Here is a 23703-nt window from a genome sequence, read left to right as displayed (position 1 = left end):
AAGTTGGAAGGTGTTAGTGGAGTTGATGAACTGTTCAGCCTCCTTATGAGAGCACGAGGTAGTGCTGATACAGTCATCGATGTAGTGGAGGAAAAGGTCAGGAATGATACTGGTGTAGCTGCGGAGGATGGACTGTTCCACCTACCTGACAAAGAGGCAGACATAGCTGGGGCCAATGTGGATACCCATGGCTACCCCTTTGGTCTGGAGGAGGTGAGAGGATTGGAAGGATAAATTGTTGAGGGTGAGGACCAGTTCAGCCAGACAGATGAGTGTGTCAGTAGAGGGATACTGGTTAGGTGGGTGTGAGAGGAAGAAGTGGAGGAATTGGAGGCCTTCGTCATGGAGGATAGATGTGCAGAGGGATTGGATGTCCATGGTGAAGAGAAGGTGTTGGGGACCAGAGAAACGAAAATCATGGAGGAGGTGGAGGGCATGGGTGGTGACCCGAACATAGGTGGGAAGTTTCTAGACTAAGGGAGACAGGATGGTGTCAAGGTATGCAGAGGTAAGTTTGGGTCTGTGACCTTGTGAACACATTTACGTAGCCAGTCCAATTGAATTCCTGGTCAATGGTAACCCCCCCAGATAATGCTAAAGTAGGGGGTCTAGTAATTAACTATTCTGAATAAGTGGTTAGATTCTCTCTTGTTGGAGATGCTTGGTATTTATTTAGTGTGAATGTCACTTGACACATATCAGCACAAGCCTGAATGGTGTCCAGCTGGTATAATGAACACATGAAACCAAATTCTGTTGTTTCTGGATGGTTATCTTTTTTAATGGCGGAAACAAGGCTCAAATTACTTCTAACTAAATACTCTGTGTGAGTGACGTCCAATAGCTTTAAAATTTATCCAGCATCCAAACATAACACCGGATAAAAAAGTGTTTCATGAAGTGGTTTGTGAGCTAAGAACCTGATTGTACATATAGTCCCCTTTTAATTTATGCATGATTCCAATTTAAAAGTAGCCTATAGAAAAGCTTTCGGATTAGACAAGACAATGGATAGTCTGTTACAAAGCACTGCCATGAGTTACTTAAGTAAAAGTAATAAAAGTATTGACAAAATACACAAGGCACAAATGCAGACAAAGATAAAAAGATCCTCCTAAAGAGGAAATTCAATTCAGTCCTTTAAGATACCATAGTTGGTCTGTCTTTTCAGGTTGAAATGTTAGTTGAACCACTGGGTAGAACACATTTGGTCAACGAGCAAAGTTTGTTTTTCCTTCTTGATTCTGCTGGCATGACACTTGAAGACAGTTGATCCCCTTTCAACAGAACAGGAATGATTTCTGGTACTTCTAGTGACAAAAAGAAGACCCATGCTGTTCACAATATTTTCAAAGAGCTGTGGTTGGAACTGTCATCTTAGGCCCTCCTGAGGTGTTTGCACAAAGTGGCTTTTACAGCCTGCCTTTTATAATTCAAAAATTCAAAATGGCTCCTCTGCAACTCTAATGAGACTGGAATCCATTTGATTTAGCTTCCTGGCTCCTTACCATTGTCACAGAAGCTATGATTTTTCACAGCTTCGGAAGATTTAATAGTGTCTTCTGAGACTTACTGAATTTCGAATGTCTTTTGTGATTCTTCTTGAGATAATTACAATCTGATTTCTTCATCTGGCTGATCACAGTTTATTCCATGTGGTAAATTGGAGGACTTTTGGAAGCCAATTCTTTTAACGTTCTTTTTGTCCATTTGAAGAAAGATGACCTTTTTACAAAATCTTTATTATACAACTCTGTTCCTAATATAAGACTCTTAACTGGTGAACCATCCTGCTGCAAAAAGCATATCCCTGGGACAACAATTTTCTGTGTTCTTCATTTCAGTCAGTTGATAGCACTCTAACCTTTGAATCAAAGGGCCAAGTATTCCATGACTTGAACATCATTTGCACTTCAGTGTTGTACTGGGAAAGTACTAGATTGTTAGAAGTTCCATCGTTATTGAGATTTGGATCTAAGGTTGTATCAATGTGTAAATATGCAGATTAATATTAAATTAGATAATGCCTCTTGATCTATCAAGGTAGTAAAAATGACCCGTTAAGTCACATTGAGTTGAGTAAAAGTTCAACAATAAAAACCTTGCTAGACTGATTTCGCTGCACTTTGGATGCTGCCTGAACTGCTGTGCTCTTCCAGCACCACTAATCCAGAATCTGGTTTCCAGCATCTGCAGTCATTGTTTTTACCCATAAGCCATCAATGCACTTAGCTGCAGAGAAGTCTGAATTCATCAGGTCAAAAGACTCATACAAAGTTCCAGCCAATCCAGCAGTGATATAAAGAATTCTTCGTGAATGTATACATTCTGTCTGGAGATGAAATAAGTGATGAGGTCAGTTATATGCTTTGGTGAAAATGAGTTTGTGCTGATGTCTTGTTGTGCTAAACCAAATGAATGTTCAGCTCTCCTGAAAGTGTATCAATTACCACATGTGTGGACATGGATCAGTAATATTACACACTGTAGTTGCTCACTTCAGTCAGTGGTGTAAATATGGAATGTGGTTGTTGCCTTCACAGCTGAATAAAATTCAGTCTGTAAATAATTTCGAATTCAGGTATGTGGTGCATCTTCCTTTCTTGTCTCTACAAAATTGTGCACATTTCTCGCACAGAGGTCACTGTGAGATCTTGAGAGAATATTTATGGGGGGTGGAGGACCTAAAAACTGCCTCAATTTTCTTTCCTTCATTCAATACTACAATTCTTCCATAAAGCAACCAAGCAATAAAAATCCCATTGGCAATCAGTCCTTGACACGCTAAACCGCTTATGTAGTTGCTGCTAAAACTATTCATCAGGCAAGCCCAAGGGACTTAGGTTGTCACATGTAAATGCAGCTGTGTCTATAAAGAAAGCAAGAGAAAACACTGCAAAAGTCTCGTTTCCTAACATGATTAATCAAAGGTCTTTTAGTCATCACTTTTTTAAATTTAAGTTTCATTTGTTCCAGGCAACGGCTACATTTTAAGTTAAATCAATCTGAGTTTGAAATGTAAGCATAAATTCACAGAACTTGGAGTGCTGATATCGAAGGTCCCAGTTTAAATATATTCGAATAATCATGTTTTAGAATCAGGTGATGGCAAGGAAATCTAAATTGGATTGTTGTCAATAACAATTGGAAACCTGACAGAAATGGGTCTTGACCTTGAACACACCATACAAAACTCATGTATTCAGAAAAAGCCCAGTCAATGCCTTAAATTTGATTTTTTAAAAGCAAAAATGGTATTTTTTGAAAAAAAGAGCCTTCTTTCATTACTTTGTGTAGCTCTTCATAGATTTTGTGACAACCTGGTTGATGATGTTGTATGACTCAATGCGATATTGCTAACAGTAAAATTTGGTTCAAGAGGCAATTGACAAAGTATCAATAGGAAGAAATATTATGATGTCATATCAGATGTCAGAGGTAGTTTCTTTACTCAGAGAGAAGGAGGGCCGTGGAACGCCCTGCCTGCAATAGTAGTAGACTCGCTAACTTTAAGGACATTTAAATGGCATTGGATAGCCATATGAATGATAATGGAATAATGTAGGTTAGATGGGCTTCAGATTCGTTCCACAGGTCGGTGCAACATCAAGGGCCGAAAGGCTAGTACTGCACTGTAATGTTCTATGAATAGAAGAATCATTAGATTCCCTACAGTGTGGAAACAGGCCCTTTGGCCCAATCAGTCCGTACCAACCCTCCGAAGAGTAACCCAACCAGACCCATTTCCCTCTGACTAATCCACCTATGGGCAATTTAGCACAGCCAATTCACCTGACTTGCACATCTGTGGACTGTGGGAGGAAACCAGAGCACTCAGAGGAAACCCATGCAGATGGGGGGAGAATGTGCAAACTCCACACAGACAGTCACCCAAGGCTGGGATCAAACCAGGGACCCAGGTGATGTGAGGCAGCGAGTGCTAACCACTGAGCCACCGTGAATGTAGGTGGATTGTGTTGTTGGGTGACTTTTTATCTCTTTTCTCCTTTCTACACTAAAAATGTTTGGTTTTTATTCAGTGTTGGCTCAGAATAAATGCTCGCTCAAATTTTAAGCTCAACGGTAACTGCTGTTGTGTTGCTGCTGACCTTGTGTTGCCCACAAAGACTTGCAATCCCCATGGCATTGGCTCTGACACTAATAGGACAATGCCCTGACTAATCAAAATCAACCTGCTTGGCTGTTAACTGTTGATCAGCATTAGTGGGTGCTTTTCCATAGCAACCACCCCACCAATCAGAGTCCACTTGCTAACCAGAATTGAGAGTGTGGTGCTGAAAAAATACATCCTGTCAGTCAGCATCCAAGGAGCATGAGAATCGCGTTTCAGGCATAAACCCTTCATCAGGAAATGCTAACCAATCAGCACTCTCCTCATATTCAGTGTACTTGTTGGTTTTTGCCTTGAATTTGTATTCTTGCAAAATGTTCTGATGAGAACAAGATTAAGACAATTCAGCAAATGTGCCTTTTTCAGAAATATGCAATGCTAAAATTATGACATAGTCTTTCCTAATTGAAAAATTTGACATTCTGCAAATTTGTGTGAGGTTTTTAAGTCCAAAGTCATTCTCAATTGTTAAAATTCCAGTTACGGATATCACACTTCAAGTGTTTTATAGCTGGAGTAATAGTATTGAAGAGCAAGTTCTCACCAGCACAGTGATTTTTCTATTTGATCGCAATGTGCTTCATGGGGAAGAATAGAATCACTGACTGTGACAGGATTTCCTTGTTTATCTGCACATGTGCAGACTCCAAAAGTTGCTGTCAGTTTCAGAGGAGTAATGATGGCAAATGGTGCTGAAAATTTCACCACCATAAAATTTGGGCTATTGTCCAAAGAAATTCAAAATGCTTCTCAGTGACATTAAGTGAATAATAGTTGGATATTTGTTATACCTGTTTATGATAATTGCAGGCAAGAAATACCACAGTCTGGATGCAATGTAGATATTTTCAAAATTAAGCAAATCATTTTCAGTTGGTTAACGTACACATTCTACTCTTTCTTGGACTCTTAAGCACAAGCCGACTTGTGCAGTTCTTTTTCTTTAATGTTGCTGATTTGCCCTCAGATTTGGCTGCTATCCCCGACTTTCAAGCTGGGGCGATGGAAAACTGGGGTCTGACCACCTACAGAGAGTCAGCTCTGCTTTACAACCCTGTAACCTCTTCAGCCTCTGACAAACTTGGAATCACCATGATCATAGCGCATGAACTGGCTCACCAGGTAACATCAGCTTAACATTTTGCAACTTTAATTGAAAGTTAAAGACTAATCAGGCGGAATATCTTTCCACTACTCCAGTTGAACATGGAAATGACAGGCAAATGAGTTGAGAGACAGCTGGAGCCTCCTGGCCAACAGCTCCATTTTGCTTCCTTGCTCCCCATAATGGGTGCTACAAAAGGAGTCATGTGGAGCAAGGCCTTCTGTCCCAGTTAAAACCACTTTTCTTAGCACTGTTTTGTAGGATTATCTAATCCACCATTCTGGTAGACCTGGGACAGTTGCGACAGTGCTTCAATATGCAAGAATTTATCTAGCGGAGGACTTCTCCTCCCTTGATGTTGCTGCTTCTCGGTTACCTGAAACTACAGAGCCTGCAGTTCTGCTGTTGTCTTTTATGAACCTTAACTCCTGTTTCTGTTGGAAGTGTTCCTTAGACTGGAGTGCCTTTGGTGTCATTATTGGTCATAGGAGTCTGTCACATAATGCACTTTGATTCAGGAAATGAACTGGGGTTGTGGAAATCTTTGAGGTCCAGTTGGAAGTTTGAAATGGTATTGCCTTAATAACAGGCTGGTAAATATTTTGTTCAGCAATCAGGAATATAGTTATCCTTTCTCTTTTTTTCCCTGTTAACATCTATGATAAAAAAAAATTTCCTTGATGTCTGCTGTTGCAGCCCTTAATTAGCCACTGATTGTCCTCATGTGTGGCTCAGGAAAGAGTTTGCTTCTGATTTATGACTCATAATATTTTGAAATAATAGTTGCTATGCTGGATTGTGTTAACACCTGTGGTATATAAACTCATTATTATTTATATAGACAGCAAAAGAATAAACTAGTTGCTGACATCTGAAATGTACTTCTCTTAGTGGTTTGGAAATTTGGTGACCATGGAGTGGTGGAATGATCTTTGGCTGAATGAAGGATTTGCCAAGTTCATGGAAATTATCTCGGTTAACATCACACACCCAGAGCTTCAAGTTGTAAGTACTGATGAGCTTTTGTTGAGGATAATTGAGGGGTCTAGATCTTTTATAAGGATCATTGTCACATTGTAGTGAATTCTGTCTATTAAGAAATTGCATATGGTAAACATCTCATATTTAATATTGTGGAAAAGACTAAGCAAGCTATAAATTTCAGCTGCTCCAGCTTGAAAATATTATTATAAAATAGTAGACAAGTCATATCCATGGTGCACTGATGCAGATACAGAAATATTATCTGGCAAGGTAGTGATTTCACTGACTTCCTACTGAACCGTGAGAAACAGATTCAAACTTCCCATTCATATGTGATGATTTGGAGGTGCTGATATTGGACTGGGATAGGCAGAATCAGAAGTCTCAGCCTTCGAGACACACAGCAATACAGAATCGCTGAGCAGAAACTGATAGCTAAGTCCTGTAATCATGACGATGGCCTCAACCATGATCTTGGGTTCATGTTGCGCCTCATATAGCCCCACCAGACATTGTTTTATATTTGTAAAATCTTCCTTACGGTCCTGTTTTAACACCATCACCTTGATAACGTGTTATGATCTCTCTACCTTAATTAGTTTACACAGTTTTAGATTACTTGTTAAACCCTCAGCATGCATCTCTTAAAGGCAAAAGTGAGGACTGTAGATGCTGGAGATCAGAGGCTAGATTAGAGTGGTGCTGGAAAAGCACAGTAGGTCAGGCAGCATCCAAACAGCAGGAGAATCGACATTTCAGGCAAAAGATCTTCAAAACCCTTTCCTGATGAAGGGCTATTGCCCGAATCGTCGATTTTACTGCTCTTCGGATGCAGTCTGACCTGCTGTGCTTTTCCAGCACCACTCTAATCTAAGTTAAAAATCACACAAACCAAGTTATAATCCAACAGGTTTAATTGGAAGCAACTTTGTACACCCCAGTCCAACACCAGCATCTCCAAATCACTCTAATCTAGACATGCATCTCTTATACCTAACATGTCATTCCTGGGAACCCTCCAACCACAAGGTATGAATTCAGATTTCTCCAGTTTCCTCATTTCCCCTCCCCCCACCTTGTCTCAGTCAGTTCCCTCAACTCAGCACCGCCCTCCTAACCAGCAATCTTCTTCCTGACCTCTCCGCCCCCACCCCACTCCGGCCTATCACCCTCACCTTGACCTCCTTCCACCTATCCCACCTTCATCGCCCCTCCCCCAAGTCCCTCCTCCCTACCTTTTATCTTGGCCTGCTTGGCTACTCTCTCTCATTCCTGATGAAGGGCTTATGCTCGAAACGTCGAATTCTCTATTCCTGAGATGCTGCCTGGCCTGCTGTGCTTTGACCAGCAACACATTTTCAGATGTCATTCCAGTCATTTGGTTTGTCTCGAGTACCATCTTATTTTTAATTTTTTGTAATTATCTCTCTGCCTAAATTAATTGGATCATAGGTCATCCCTTCACTTGCTATTCAGCTGTTGACACTTTCCTCACACCAGCTGACACTTTTGATCACCTGCAGAGACTTGCTATTCAGCCTGTCAACACTTTATCACAGCTTTTGTACTACCTTTTGATCTCTCTGCCTATAACTTCCATGCCTGTATGCTTTCCTTCACTTCACCTGGTGAAGGAGTAATGCTTTGAAAGGTTGTGATTTCAAATAAACCTGTTGGACTATAACCTGGTGTCATGTGACTTCTGGCCTCATGTGGTTAGGTGTTGATTTTTGGAAGCAATCAATATAAGCTCCTAATGATCATGCAGAGTGAGAAAATCTTGAATTTGAATTGCCTTAATCTGCTCTCGTCCAAATTTTAACAGTTGGTGTTAGAAATGAAAAATTAAGGGCAGTTACTTGCCTGACCTTTTAGCGAAACAGTGGCATTGAAGTTCATTAAAAAAACTGTTCAGTCATTGTTAATGATTGGTGTGTTTGGTAAAATAAATGGAACTGTTGTACTTTGTAAAAGTTTAGTCTCTACCTTTGGTTTAGTAATTAAAGATATAGTAGAGTTGATTAAGGTAAAGTTGCACAGAATTCATAGCAGATGAATCATAGAACTTCAGTGCAACTTGAGAAGCTGAGACCATCTGGGACGATGCAGCCCTCCAGATGATAGAATGTGCATTCACTTCTGGTCTCCCTGCAATAGGAAAGATGTTGTTAAACTGGAAAGGGTTCAGAAAGACTTAGAAGGATTTTGCCAGGATTGAAAGGTTTGAGCTTTAGGGAGGGGCTGAATAGGCTGGGGCTTTTTCCCCTGGATTATTGGAGGCTGAGGGGGGACTTTGTAGAGGTTTATAAAATCATGAGGGGCTTTGGGGAGCGGCTGAGTAGGCTGGGGTTTTATTCCCTGGAGTGTTGGAGGCGGAGGGGGGCCATTATAGAGGTCTATAAAATCATGAGGAGCTTTTGGGAGGGGTTGCATAGGCTGAGGTGTTTTTCCCTGGAGCATTGGAGGCTGAGGGGAGACCTGTTAGAGGTTTATAAAATCATGAGGGACGTGGATAGGATAAAGAGTCAAAGTCTTTATCCTAAGGTCTTTTTTCCCAGGGTAAGGGAGTCCAAAACGAGAGGACATAGTTTAAAGATGAGAGAGGATCGATATAAAAGGACCTAAGGGGCAACTTTTTCTTGCAGAGGGTGGTGTGTGTATGGAAGAAGCTGCCACAGGATGTGGCAGAGGCTGGTACAATTACAGCATTTAAAAGGCATCTGGATGGGTACATAAATAGAAAGGATTTAGAGAGATATGGACCAAATGTTGGTAAATTGGAGTAGATTTGTTTAGGGTATCTGGTCAATATGGATGACAATAGACAATAGGTGCAGGAGTAGGTCATTCTGTCCTTCGAGCCTGCACCACCATTCAATATGATCATGGCTGATCATCCTTAATCAGTATCCTGTTCCTGCCCTATCTCCATAACCCTTGATTCCACAAACCTTGAGAGCTCTATCCAACTCTTTCTTAAATGAATGCAGAAACTAGGCCTCCACTGCCCTCTGGGGCAGAGCATTCCACACAGCCACCACTCTCTGGGTGAAGAAGCTTCTCCTCATCTCTGTCCTAAATGGTCTACCCCGTATTTTTAAGCTGTGTCCTCTGGTTTGGCATTCACCTATCAGCGGAAACATGTTTCCTGCCTCCACAGTGTCCAATCCTTTAATAATCTTATATGTCTCAATCAGATCCCCTCTCAGTCTTCTAAACTCAAGGGTATACAAGCCCAGTCGCTTCAGTCTTTCAGTGTAAGGTAATCCCGCCATTCCAGGAATTGACCTCGTGAACCTACACTGCACTCCCTCAATAGCCAGAATGTCTTTCCTCAAATTTGGAGACCAGAACTGCACAGTACTCCAGGTGTGATCTCACCAGGGCCCTGTACAGCTGCAGAAGAACCTCTTTGCTTCTATACTCAATCCCTCTTGTTATGAAGGCCAGCATGCTATTAGCCTTCTTCACTACCTGCTGTACCTGCATGCTTACCTTCATTGACTGGTGTACAAGAACACCCAGATCTCTCTGTACTGTCCCTTTACCTAAATTGATTCCATATAGGTAGTAATCTGTCTTCCTGTTCTTGTCACCAAAGTGGATAACCATACATTTATCCACATTAAACTGCATCTGCCAAGATAGTACTTTGCCCCCAGTACCACGCGCCCCAATTTTGCTCACTAACCTCCTATGTGGGACTTTATCAAAAGCTTTCTGAAAGTCCAGGTACACTACATCTACTGATCTCCCTCGTCCATCTTCAGAGTTACATCCTCAAAAAATTCCAGAAGATTAGTCAAGCATGATTTCCCCTTCATAAATCCATGCTGACTCTGATTTATCCTGTTACTACTATCCAGATGTGTCGTAATTTCATCCTTTATAATAGACTCCAGCATCTTTCCCACCACTGAGGTCAGACTAACTGGTCTATAATTTCCTATTTTCTCTCTCCCACCTTTCTTAAAAAGTGGTACAACATTAGCCACCCTCCAATCCGCAGGAACTGATCCCGAATCTATCGAACTCTGGAAAATAATCACCAACGCATCCACGATTTCTCGAGCCACCTCCTTCAGTACCCTGGGATGTAGACCATCAGGCCCCGGGAACTTATCAACCTTCAGACCTAACAGTCTCTCCAACACCAATTCCTGGCAAATGTAAATTCCCTTCAGTTCAGGTCTTTCAGCCATTGTTACCTCAGGGAGATTGCTTGTGTCTTCCCCAGTGAACACAGATCTGAAGTACCAATTCAATTCTTCTGCCATTTCTTTGTTCCCTTTAATATATTCCCCTGTTTCTGTCTTCAAGGGCCCAATTTTAGTCTTAACCATTTTTTTGCCTTTCACATACCTAAAAAGACTTTTACTATCCTTCTTTATATTATTGGCCAGTTTAACTTCTTACCTCATTTTTTCTCAGCGTATTTCCTTCTTAGTAATCCTCTGTTGTTCTTTAAAAGCTTCCCAGTCCTCCATTTTCCCACTTATCTTTGCTATGTTATACTTTTTCTCTTTTAACTTGATATGTTTCTTAGCTTCCCTCATCAGCCACGGCCACCCATGCCTCCTCCTAGGGTCTTTCTTCCTTTTTGGAATGAACTGATCCTGCATCTTCTGCATTATACATAGAAATATCCACCATTGTTCATCCCTGCTAAAGTTTTGCACCATTAAACTTTGGCCAGCTCCTCCCTCATAGCTCCATAGTTCCCTTTATTCAACAGAAATATTGTCACTTCCAATTGTACCCTCTCCCTCTCAAATTGCAGAGTTGGACTGAGGGTTTGTTTCCGTGCTATATAACTCTAACTCTAAACCATCACTCCATCCATCACCAATGTTCAAGAGCATCACAGTGTAGCATCTATAAGGTGCACTGCAGAAATTCCCCAAGGTTCCTTCAACAGCACCTTCCAATCCCACAACCACTGACATTAAAATCCCTTCTAAGCATCTCACCATCCTGACTTGGATATTTATCATACCTTCTCTGTCTTTGAGTCAAAATCCTGGAAGTGACTTTGTAATTGCAGCTAGGCATGGGCGATAAATGTTGGTCCAGCAAGCAAGGGTCACATCCCGTGAATGAAATAAAACAATGATTTTCTTGTTCACCATCATAGATTACCAATTTCTAGCACTGTGTATCTGTGCATAGATTACACGACCTCACTGCCTTACATAAATGTTCTCAGTACTATTTTTGTTGTGACATTCTCTCAATATAATGACAAATAATCAAAACGTTTCACAATAACTGAAGGTTAAGCCAATCCATTGAGCTATATTTCTTTTATTGACTTTATTAAAGATCTATACAGGGATTTGAGTAACATATGGAATAGTGAGGTTGGTGGTAGAATCTAATGAGATGTCTGGCAAAGCTAATCTTAACTTCAGGAGAATCTTGCCGCACTGTTTATGTTTTTGCTGATTGTTATAGTGTCCTGCAGATTTATCAGTGGCAAGTTGCCAATTTAAAGGTTAAATATCTATACCCCACAACTCATCTCATTACTATTCAGCTTCCCATCATACCAAATGTGCCAAACAAGCTCACCATTAAGAATTATTAACATAGAAAGTCAGCGTATGTTCTTGAAAACTTAAGCTCATTGCTGGCTGCAAACCACCTTCACATTGGACACAGGGCAATAACATCTTGGGACACACTGCAAAGGCACCAGTCACATGGACTCCATGTCCCCAGGCATTGGCATCTGACATGTGCCAGCCACAAGACCCTTCATTACACATCTCTGATCCACTCACAGTACACCTGGGGTACACTGGCAACTTTCATTATAATGCTGCAGCAAGGACACTTTATGTTCAGGGACACAAACACAGCTCACGGACTGCACCAGGCTGCATCTTCAGCATGTTTACTTATTGTCACAGCTCGTTCTTGCTGAGCCTACCGAGATGCTCATGGCATCTCCACCTGCCTTGCCACTTAGATTCTCCTCATAAGGGCAACACACCACCCATCGTAGCTCTTTCTGCTATATTATGAGCTTTCTTTTCCTCCTGGCAGGAGAAAAAGGTAATGTATTAAGGGAGATTAAAGTGGATATGGCAGCTGTTACTCTAGATGCAGCTGAGGAGCTGTCCTGAGTGAGTGAGTAGAGGGGATGGAGGGAATGTATAGTGGCGTCGGGGACTGGTATGGGTGACAGGGAGTGAGGGAAGATGTTGCAGCCATTACTGAGAGTAGTAGAGAGCAACTGGTGGCCCCTTTTGCCAGAGTGGAGAAGGTCATTGATCTTCTTCCTACATTGCTGTATGTTCCTCCAGCTGAGACTGCACTGACTAAAGTGGACCAGCCTGGGATGGTGTGGTGCTATGAAATCCACTTTTGGCCCTGCAGGAAGAGAGTACCCTGCATCTACAACAGTCTACAGCGGGATCTCTTGGTACTTGCCTACAAAGCAGGGCACCATTCCCCCTGTCTGCTATATCCAGGGACAAAGGTCCCATACTGTGCAGGGCAGCTCCTGGCTGACAGTGCTTCTCCAGGTGCTACTGGGCTTTTAAAGATGGTGGGGTCACTAGGAATGCCTGCAGCTACCTGATGAGTGGCACATTGTTTCGGGAATGGCATATGTTGGGATGGGGATGGAATCAAACATGAGGCTTGCCATTGATTCTGTGAGAAATCTTGCAAGACCATGCAGCAAGATTCCTTCAAAAAACTCTACACAATTCGCTCTTAGCCAAAAACTGAAAGGTTCAGCCTGTTATGTAAAAGCTGAGTCTCTTTTAATAACATGACTTGTATTTTGAGTCAAAATGTGTGGTGCTTGAACAGCACAGCTGGTCAGGCAGCATCTGAGGTGGAGAAGAATCGATATTTTTGACTCTGACCCTCTCAAATGTATCGTCAGATCATGTTCATTGTTCCAAGCTTCCAAGGTGCTTGAATACCATTAAGTCAGTTATATTGATGAACATTTTTCTTCAGCTTTCACAATTTTTTATTTAGTAAAATTGTTTGAGGAAAATAATCTTCATTAAAATAAAATTTGTGAATGGTTAAACTTTATTCTATTCCATGGTGTCGACCTGCAAAATTTAATATTTGCAGTATTGAGCTGTCCTGGTATCCCATAGCAATTTTGAAATAAATAATGAATATCTAACAAGCTAGCTATTTCCCAGTGAATGTGCCACTAGACTTATTGGGGCTTAACTGAGAGGTTATTTCCAGTGTCTGGGGCATCTAAAACTTGGAGTCAATATTTATGTGTGTTTATATCAAAACGTGCAACATTATATCAGTTAAGAAAAAGGACAAAGTTAGTACATTTTTGTCATGGCCAACATTTTACTATTTTTGAAGCATGAGGATGAATATCTGCCATTCTTCATATCTCAGCCACTGATGCTGAAAGTGCGTACATGGAAACAATGAAGACCAACCAGGGACAGTTTTGTCAACTGACTTTATTTCATCCAGTCAAGAAATGTCAATGATTCTGTTCAGTGCTTAAGATAGAGCATTCTGAGTATTGTAGAATCCAAACCAAATCCGTTCTAGTTCTGTGGTAGTGACTGTTCAGGAATGGTTGTGAGACATTTGTTTTGCTTTGTTTAAATAACAGACTAATTACAATTTGTTATGCTGTGGCAAACGTATATGTGTAAAGTGTGACTGAAATTCTAGAATTCGAGTGTAAATCTTCCCGTTTCTCATAGAGAGAATTCTTCTTGGATAAATGTTTCAGTGCAATGGAAGTAGATTCCTTCAATTCTTCCCATCCAGTATCAACTCCAGTGGAAAACCCTGCACAGATCCAAGAAATGTTTGATGATGTCTCCTATGAGAAGGTATGTTGTGAAATTAACCTATAGTTGCTTGTTGAGTGGAGAAGCAGAAAAAAAGTAGCTTATTACTTAATTTTATACAATGTAATAAAAGGATGTTCCAATTATTAATAATCTGTCTTATTTATTTGAAAATGAATTAATTGCTAAAGAATTCATATGGTATTGAGTAGTCAATGGGGAGGGACTTGGTAGATTCAATGCATGCTAACAGAGAAAGTAATGAAGCCTTTTGTGTTCGTACTATATAAAACTAGCCAACTCAGTGTGACTTAGAATAAGTTGGATAACAAATAGAGTTGGGGAGGTAAGCAGAGAATTTTGGTAAGGAGAGAGAGATTCAGGAAAATTACAATTACCAGAGAAGTGGAATTGAGTAAATTATTTGGAGGTGCGCGTTGAGAAGTCTGGGTCCAATTTGATTTCATCCTAGGATCTTAAAAGAAATGGTGAGATAGTTGATGCATTGGTTTTAATTTTCCAAAACTCCCTAGATTTAGGGAAGATATTAGTAGATCAGAAGATAGCAAATGTAACCCCTTTATTCAAAATGGGAGAGAGCCTAGTAGTATTGTCACTCGGCTAGAAATCCAGAGGTCCAGGCTGATATCTGGTGACATCTTCGAATCCCATCATGATAGATGGTTCAGTTTGAATTCAATAATAACTTGAAAGACAAAGCTGGCATAATGGTGACTGTCAGTTGTTGTAAAACAAAAACCCATCACCTTCACTGATGTCCTTTAAGGAAGAAAATTTGCCATCCTAACCCTACGTGTGACTCCAGACCTAGAATACTGAGTTTTAGGCAATTAGGGATAGGCTTTAAATGTTGGATTATCCAACCATGTCAACATACCTCAAACAAATCTTAAACAAATACAGGAAGCAGAAATTTATGGGCTAGTCAACTTAACATTTTTTCATTGGAAAACTGTTGAAGGTTTTATTAAAGAAGCTAAAGTAGAACACTTGGATAAATTGAAGGCAATCTAACAGATGACATAGTTCTGAGAAAGAGCAATCATGTTTAGTCTGACAAATAGAGTTCAATGATGAAGTAACATGTGCTTTGGCTAAAGGGAAACTGATGGGTGTACTGTGCTTAGATATCCCGAAGGCATTTGATAAGATGGCCTAGAAAAAGGATAATACACGTAGGGCCTATCATATTTGCATTGGTAGAAGATTGGCTGGCCAGTAGGAAGGAGAAGGGTATAAATGGATCATTTTCTGGTTGGTGCAATGTAACAGGTAGAGTGCCACAGGAATTAGTGCTGGCACCTCAGCTGTTTGCAACTTATATAATTATTTGATTGTCAGTTTTGCTGATGACACTAAGATAGGGAGGCACAATGAAAAGGACATAAGGAGCCTACACAACGTTATAGATTGGTTCAATGAGTGGGCAAAGGTATGGCAAAATGGAACATAATGTGGAAAGGTGTGAAATTATTTATTTTGGCAAGAAGAATATAAAAGAAATATTATTTAAATGGTGAGAGCTCTAAGATGTAGAGCAACATGAGTATACTTGTGTATGAATTCCAAAAATTGAAAAAGTTAAGAAAGCTAATAGAATATTAACATGTTTTGCAAGAATAATTGAATGCAAAAGTAACGAGATTATGTTTCAGTTATGCAGGGCATTAGTGAACATCATTTCTTCGAATTTTCATTCTGGCAGTGTGAGACCTCCAACGAACTGGAATTCAGTGCCTAATTAATGTGTTGATACATATGTCACGTGTAGAACCTTTAGAGTGGCTGTGCGTGCAGTCCCATAGCTTAGAGAGAACATTGTTAGTGAACCACACCTAGATAACTGTGTACAAATAAGATTGCTTAATTTAAGGGAGAATGTACATATGTTTTTGGCAGTGTAAAGAAAGTTGACTAGAATAATACCGGGAATGGATGGGGGAGAAACATCAACAAATTAGGAAAAGGAGTAGGCTATTCAGTTCTTTTGAGTCTGCTCCATCATTCAGTCTGATCCTGGCTGCATATCTGACTCAATACCCTGTTCCACTGTCACCCCATGTACTTTGAACTTTTTAATCTCAAGAGCTATATCTAATTCTTTTTTGGAAAACATTCACTGATTTGGCCTTAAATGCTTTCTGTGGAAGACAAATCCACCAGCTCACAACTCTGTGGGTGAATAATTTCTCTGACTTGTACTGTGGGGAAAGGCTAGGCATGCTGGGCTTGGAATTTAGAAGGCTATGAGGTTATTTAATTGAAATACGTAAGATTTGAAGTGATCTTGAAGGCGTGGCTGGACAGAGGCAGTTTTGTTACGGGAGAATCCAGTACTAGGGTCACTGTTTAAAACAAGAGGTCAGCCATGCGAGAGATGAAGCAAAAGTTTTTCCCATAGAAGGCTGCAGGTCTTTAGAACTCTCTTCCTAAAAGATTGGTAGAAGCAGAGGCTTGGAATATTTTTAAGGGAGAATTAGATAGATTCTTGTAAGCAAGGAGATGAATGGTTATTTGGATAATGGGGAATATGGATTTGAGCTACAATCATCAGGCATTATCATATTAAATGGTGGCACAGGTTTGAGAGGTCGAATGGCCTACTCTTGCTCCTTATTCCAATTTTGTTAACCTGCAAATGCTAGCTACAGGGAGTCAGTAAGCTCAGTTGGTTGGATGATTGGTTTGAAATGCAGTGACAACAACAGCATGGTTCAATTCCTACATTAGACAGAGATTGCCAAGAAAGACTTTTCTCCTCAACGTCTCACCTCAACTGAGGTATTGTGAATGGTTAAAAGGTAATGGTTAAATCACCATTAGTTGTCTGTGTAATGAGAGGGCAGCCCTATGGTCGATTAGGACTATGGTGACTTTACCTTTATTCCTATGTCCCTGTGTTTTTATGGTGATTAAAGTAGCACCTACAGATATTGTTTATATGTATTTCCACAAGACATTTAATAAGGTTCTGCGCAAACGATTATTAACAGAAGTGAGAATGGATACTATTGGAGGTGACTGTGACATTGGTCAGTAGTAACCAGGGAAGTAGTAGATGAGATAAAGGAAATGATCTGAGAGCGTGAATATGACAAATGCATTCTGTTCTCTTACCTTTTCAGGCACAACAGCTTATGATATAGTCACATAAATACCTGTCATTAATGTGCACAAATCCACTTAAAATTATTGTCTTCAGTGAAAAATACATTTTGGGTAGCAGTATTGATTAAAACTATATTCGTCTCAATCTGTATGATGAAAAGTTTTTATGAAGTTGGTTATAGTTTCTTTTCTGTTTTTGAAATGGACTTGATAACACTGTGCTCATACCAGAACTTTTTATAAATTCATTTGCAGATAAATGTAGTTTGTAAGATTAATTGATCAGTCTGCACTGTTTTTGTCAATGAACTGATGTTGTATTGTGCGAAATTAAGGTTATTATGATTGACTGGTCTGAATTGCAGGGAGCTTGCATTCTGAACATGCTGATGGACTACCTGACAGAAGATGTTTTTAAAAGTGGCATTATTCAGTACCTACGTCGCCATAGTTATGGAAGTACAAAAAATGAGGACTTGTGGAACAGTCTGACTAATGTAAGCTCAACTGATTCAATTGTCAAATCGCTTTTGTTAGTATAGAGTGAATCATATCAACTGCTTAGTGCTATTCTCCTTCTTTGCACTCTGAGTAAAATTATTGAGGGGTGTTCACGAGGCTTCTTTGGTCAAGGATGCTAAATAGTGTAACAGTAATGGAGTGATAAACTGGTGTGAAGTATTAAATATAATGTGTCTTTTGTGCTTACTTTATCTTGTACACTAGTTATTGTTATTTTATTTGAAGGTTTGCAGCCAGGTGATTGCTAATGCTGGTGCAGTTGTAGAGAACCTTCTATCTGTCATGACTCAGTTGAGGCTGTTAAGGTGAACTCCCATCAGCCTTCTGTTTTTTTTTCCCCCTCTGAGGAAAAACAGAGTTTCTGCTTGGAATCTCTGGATAGAGTGATGGCAAGTGAAAATTTGAAGTGCTGGCAATTCTTTGCCCAAGTTAGTCTATTTTCAGGTTACTTTTGACTGAGACTAAGATAATGAAAGAAAGGTTAATTTGCCAATAGAAAATAGGATTAGGTTTCTTTACATCAGGAAAACCCACAGCTGGATGAAGAGTAAGGTTTCTTTATTGAAGAAAGTTCCTTCACTTTAAAGACAGAAGGAACAGATTTATGCTTGAGCCATACCCCTCCTCCTGCCTCACCCCCCCCCCCCCCACCCCCCACCCATTGGATCAGTGGGAATTCTTGTGTCTCCTTTATGAGTTTTGCACTTACCATCTCTGAGTAAGATTATTGATTTGGCTTTGGTTTGCAATGAATAATGTGCTGTGTACCAGACACATTCTATAAAGGGAAAACAAAATGATGATTTGACCACGCTTGGGAATTTGAAACACAGATCCTGGAGCTGGAACAGTTACATTCTAATCCACTACACCACAAAATTCTCCAGCAAGTCATTTTAAGTAGATTAATTTTTGCTAATCACTGTTTCTTTTCAAAGATTTGTAAAATTTACTTGGATCAAAGGGCTATATTTGATGAGCCTCCCATGGAAGGGAAAGCAGGTGGTTCCATTCTGGCATTAATGGAGTGTTTGCTGCTTGTCCACCCATCCAGTCCTTGCCACTCTTAGAATGGGCCATAATTCAATTGAGGCCCTCAATGCAGGCTCACGCCAGCCACATGCAGGCGACTGGGCATTCCCTTCTTATTGCATTCCAGAGTTTCTCGTATGAATTATAACATTAACTTTAGATAATATGAATCCTGTTGTGTATCTAAAGATTTTTCAGTTACAGTGCGTACTCCATAGGAGTGTGAACGCAGAACTAGAGGATGCCAGTTGAAACTTGACTAGACCTTGAATGAAGTCAGAATTTGGAAGAAACTTCCTTTGCAGGGTAATTGGAATAGTTATTAAGTAAACATCATTGAGGTCATGTTGGTTAACTTTTTCAAACAGGAGCTATGTTCAAAATCGGTGAGTATTTTTGCACAACAATCAGTCAGGAGATTAAATGGGATGGGGTCCTCAGAAGAAAGATTGTACTTGTTCTGTGGAAGGAGGAGCTTTTAAGCAGGTGACTAAAAGCTTGATCAGACTTTGTATGCAGTGATGCACAAGGAAGAAACACAAAGCGATTTAGAATGGGAAACTTCAGTTTAGGGCCGAGATGCACAGGTATAGCTACCAGTGTGCTGGCAAAATATGCCAGAGTTTGTGAAGAATTGGGTTCCAGAAGGTTGTAGGGTGCAGTTGGTGACAGATATTCAGAAGGACAAGGGCATGGAGATGTTTCAACACAATGCTGAGAATTTTGAAGTCAAGCTGTTGATGGATTTAAAAGCAATGCAGACTGAAGATGAGGATGAGTAAAAACATGACAAATTAGGATACAGGCAGCAGATCTTTGCCATCTTACAGGAATTTAAGGATGAGGATAACTTTATATTTAAAATTTAGTTACCATTTCAATAGTTCCACATTAGATTAGATTCCCTACAGTGTGGAAACAGGCCCTTCGGCCCAACAAGTCCACATCAACCCTCCGTATAGTAACTCACCCAGACCCATTTCCCCTCTGACTAATGCACCTAACACTATGGGCAATTTAACATGGCCAATTCACCTGACCTGCACATCTTTGATCTGTGGGAGGAAACCCTGCAAACACAGGAAGAATGTGCAAACTCCACAGTCACCCAAGGCTGCAATTGAACCTGGGACCTTGGCGCTGTGAGGCAGCAGTGTTAACCACTGAACCACTGTGCCACCCATCCAAAGTGACCAAAATTAAATTCTGTTTGTTCTTTTTCTAGACTTGTCCATCTGATGATACACATAGAAGCAGACTAAATGAGCAACAGTTTTGCTTAGGAAAGTCAGAACTACCTCCTGGTTCAGTAAGATTACAATTTTTAAAACATTCACGCTGTTACTTTTTAGATGATTTTCATTCTGGAAGTAATAAGAATCAAAGTTTTGAAATGTAATTGTTTGGTGAAAACGTCTGACTTTTACATTTGACAATAAAATATATTTGAAGTGTTATTTTAATTATTCTTTCTAAAAGGTTTATTTTGCATATTTCCTAACGTGTGCTATTAATCAATTTTTTTGTACCTCAATGTCCATCCTTTAAGAATTCCAATTAATTAGACATTCTAGTTTCTTTGAATATATTTCACATTTTTCTGAGTTGAAAGACAATCTGCTAATGCAAATAATTATATAGGTTTACCTTTATCATTGAACAAAAAACAACAAGGGAATACCTCTTTACTTGGGTTTGGTGAATTTTGATTAATTGTGATTACCAACTTTATTATTGTTTCACATAAATTAGAATCACATAGGGTTGCCTCAATTTCTCAAGTCTTAGAACGGTTTAGTGTATTACAGAAATAAATGATCAAATCTGTAATTTATAAATCATCCTATATTAATGCAGAGAACCCTGATGTTTGTGGTGCTTGATGACAAAAGTTTCTTTATAGGTGACAGCATAATATGGTTATTACAGAAATGCCCTGCTAAAAAATCCAGATCAGCAGATTTTAAGAGCACTTAATCAATCACTGTATTCACAATTACTCTTCAATGTACCACAGAATATTTATTCTAGAATAATATCCATTCCATTCACAAACTCCTACACAATTCAAACCTGCTATGCTATGCAAGATTTTTTTTTAATTCATTGGGCATCGCTGGTTAGGCCAGCATTTATTACCCATCCCTAACTGTTAACTGTCAACAGTATTGCTAGTCTGGAGTCTGGAGTTTAGGGGCGGCATGGTGGCACAGTGGTTAGCACTGCTGCCTCACAGCGCCAGGGACCTGGGTTCAATTCCCACCTCAGGCGACTGACTGTGTGGAGTTTGCACGTTCTCCCCGTGTCTGCGTGGGTTTCCTCCGGGTGCTCCGGTTTCCTCCCACAGTCCAAAAGATGTGCGGGTCAGGTGAATTGGCCATGCTAAATTGCCCGTAGTGTTAGGTAAGGGGTATATGTAGGGGTATGGGTGGGTTGCGCTTCGGCGGGTCGGTGTGGACTTGTTGGGCCGAAGGGCCTGTTTCCACACTGTAAGTAATCTAAAAAAAAAATGTAGGCCAGACCAGGTAAGGATGACAGTTTCCTTACCTAAAGAACATTAGTGAACCAGATGGGGTTTTCTGACTGTTCATAATGGATTCGTGGATTCTGAATTCCAGATTTTTATTACATTCAAATTCTACCATAAGCTTTGCTGGGATCCAAACCAAGGCCCTCAGAACATTATGTGGCTTCCTGCATTAACAGTCCAGTGACTTTACCATGAGGCTGTCACTTCCCAGTAAAAAATGGCAATGCACAAAGAAATATAAATGACAGTATTACCTGGCAAGCACTTTATTCAAAGTATAGGTTAATGTAGAAAACCATGACAAAGGAACAACAAAGCAGTACAAATATATACAAAATGACATTTATAAACTCCAAATGATTTGAATTCAACCATATAAATGATATGATAACGTGGACATTGACAATAAAAGGAGTCATCGAATAATTTGAATTAAGTGAAATGTATGAATCTATTTTATGTGTAGTACCTCGGAAAAATGAAAGATGGCAGCACACTTTGTTACTTTATTGTGAGCTTTGATATATGCCTAAGAATTAACCAAAATAAAATTACTGTATCAGTAATAGTGGACACTGCAAAACATGTCAGTTTATTGTTCTTATCTTCATTTATAGCAGTGGTTCATGAAAGATGTGCTTGATGTAAAGGAAATGATGAATACGTGGACACTTCAGAAGGGATTCCCACTGGTTACTGTTACAGTGAAAGGAAGAGAAGTGTTATTACAACAGGAACTTTATCAAAAAGGTTCTAATTCCAAAGATGAAAATTCTGAATCTACAAGGTAGCACTTCTATTTTTTTTAAACCTTTACTCACATTTATCCTGCAATTAATCTTTTACTCAAACTTTTTTATACAAAGCATGATGACTATGTGGTGATAATCAGAATTTTTTGGATCTGTACAGCATCAGATTGATATTCATGAAGCTACAATGAAACTTACCTGATAAAAGTTTAAAAACTGCAATAAACAACAAAACAAGAGTGCTACATGTTGATGTGTCTAATACATTACTTTATCTCCTTGGCTCTTGTGTTTTAATCATATGCAGATGGAATAAAGATTTCCTCTCTCCACTCATTTTTTAAAGTTCCTATGTACGATGAGCATCAGAAAGTTTAGCACAGCTCCTATTGGACCTGAAAACACAGCATAAGATGTTCTACAGTTTAACAGTTAATTGGTGAACATGTAGATAAGTCTCAAGGATAGTTGTGAGAAATAAAAATTTCTTGAGTTTGGAGAATGTTTGATAAATTAAATCTCTGTAGGTGACATTTCTTGTGTTTATATACCTTTTTATCTGTCTGCTAGCTTAACTCTGACAGTATCGCATCTATTAACTCCTGGTTGAGAAAGTGATGATGTACTTTCTGAATATTACTTTGATAAATGTATTCATTTCAGTTACACAATGCACTACAGCTGGGAAATGATATTGCTCCAAGTAATGTTGAGGTAGTAGTGCAAACAGGAAAATCAAACCTACACATTCCTATTCTGTTAATCCTGTCATATTATCAGAAAATGCTTAATTAATGTTTTAAATACTTGAGCATTTCCTTTGGCGTATGAAATGTCAAAATGTCAAATCAAATGCCAACACACCAATGTACTGATTTTCGTGTGTGTGCGTGTGCGTGTGAATGTGTGCCTGTGGCTTGCCCTCCTTAAGTAAAGTACTTCTATTGATGAACCCAATAGCAGCCTCCTCCACATGCATGATGTGCAGGAAGCAGGCTAAATATAACCGTAGCTTCTGTCCCTCACTGGGAGCAGGTGCCAGTCCTTTGGAATTGTATTTCTTACAGTTCTGACAGTGTGACAGTACTGCACACTCCTGGAACTGAAAGGAGCCCTAATGTATTGTGATAAACTGGGGAGCTTTGCACACAGGCTTTTGGCACCTCAAGGAGGGGAGTGAGAAAGGTAGGTTTTGTCATAGAGGCAGATAGGAAGGAAAGGGTGTACTATCTACTCAGGGGTACACCCAATGGTCATAGGGTATACTTGCAAAACAAAATACTTTATTAAAAACGGCATTCCAGACATGTCTGCTCATGGTATCTGTTTTATGCAGTATAATATTTGACCAGTTGAGATTTTGACAAGCTCTATTTATCTTTTAATCAATTAATTACATTCTCAGGGATGGATGGGAGGATGATGGGCCAACCCCCGCCCTAAGATGTTCTGGTACCTCGGTACATAATTTGAGTTCGCCTGTCTTATCAACATCTCACTTTTCTCCTTCAGAGAACTCGAACACATTCCTTTTGCCAAACCATGCTGACTTCTAATTACCTTGAGTTTTGTTTTAATAATCTATTTGCATGGCAATATATTGAGCAAGCTGACCTATTGTTTCTTGTTTTCTGCCTCCTTTCCTTTTGAAATGAAGTATTACATTTGCTATTTTCTGGTCCAATAAGTCCTTTCCCAAATTGAGGAAATTTTGTAAA

At 39.7% G+C, this 23703-nt stretch overlaps 1 protein-coding gene across 3 annotated transcripts in view; it reads left to right on the top strand.

Annotated features, from left to right (window-relative positions):
* The window catches only part of LOC132823247 (endoplasmic reticulum aminopeptidase 1-like), an 89332-nt gene that overhangs the window by 32343 nt on the left and 33286 nt on the right, over positions 1-23703 (top strand). Inside the window, exons 6-11 of one of the 3 annotated variants that reach the window (XM_060836904.1) lie at positions 5100-5254; positions 6129-6242; positions 13931-14062; positions 17515-17646; positions 19929-20012; positions 21854-22020. In XM_060836904.1, the coding sequence (XP_060692887.1) occupies positions 5100-5254; positions 6129-6242; positions 13931-14062; positions 17515-17646; positions 19929-20012; positions 21854-22020 (784 nt within the window). Of the gene's footprint in view, positions 1-5099; positions 5255-6128; positions 6243-13930; positions 14063-17514; positions 17647-19928; positions 20013-21850; positions 22021-23703 lie in introns of all 3 variants that reach the window. The other 2 variants (XM_060836895.1, XM_060836911.1) reach the window with 2 other exon arrangements.

Source organism: Hemiscyllium ocellatum, chromosome 2, assembly GCF_020745735.1.
Source record: "Hemiscyllium ocellatum isolate sHemOce1 chromosome 2, sHemOce1.pat.X.cur, whole genome shotgun sequence".
NCBI classification, from domain to species: domain Eukaryota; kingdom Metazoa; phylum Chordata; class Chondrichthyes; order Orectolobiformes; family Hemiscylliidae; genus Hemiscyllium; species Hemiscyllium ocellatum.
This window is presented reverse-complemented; position numbering and strand designations above follow the sequence as displayed.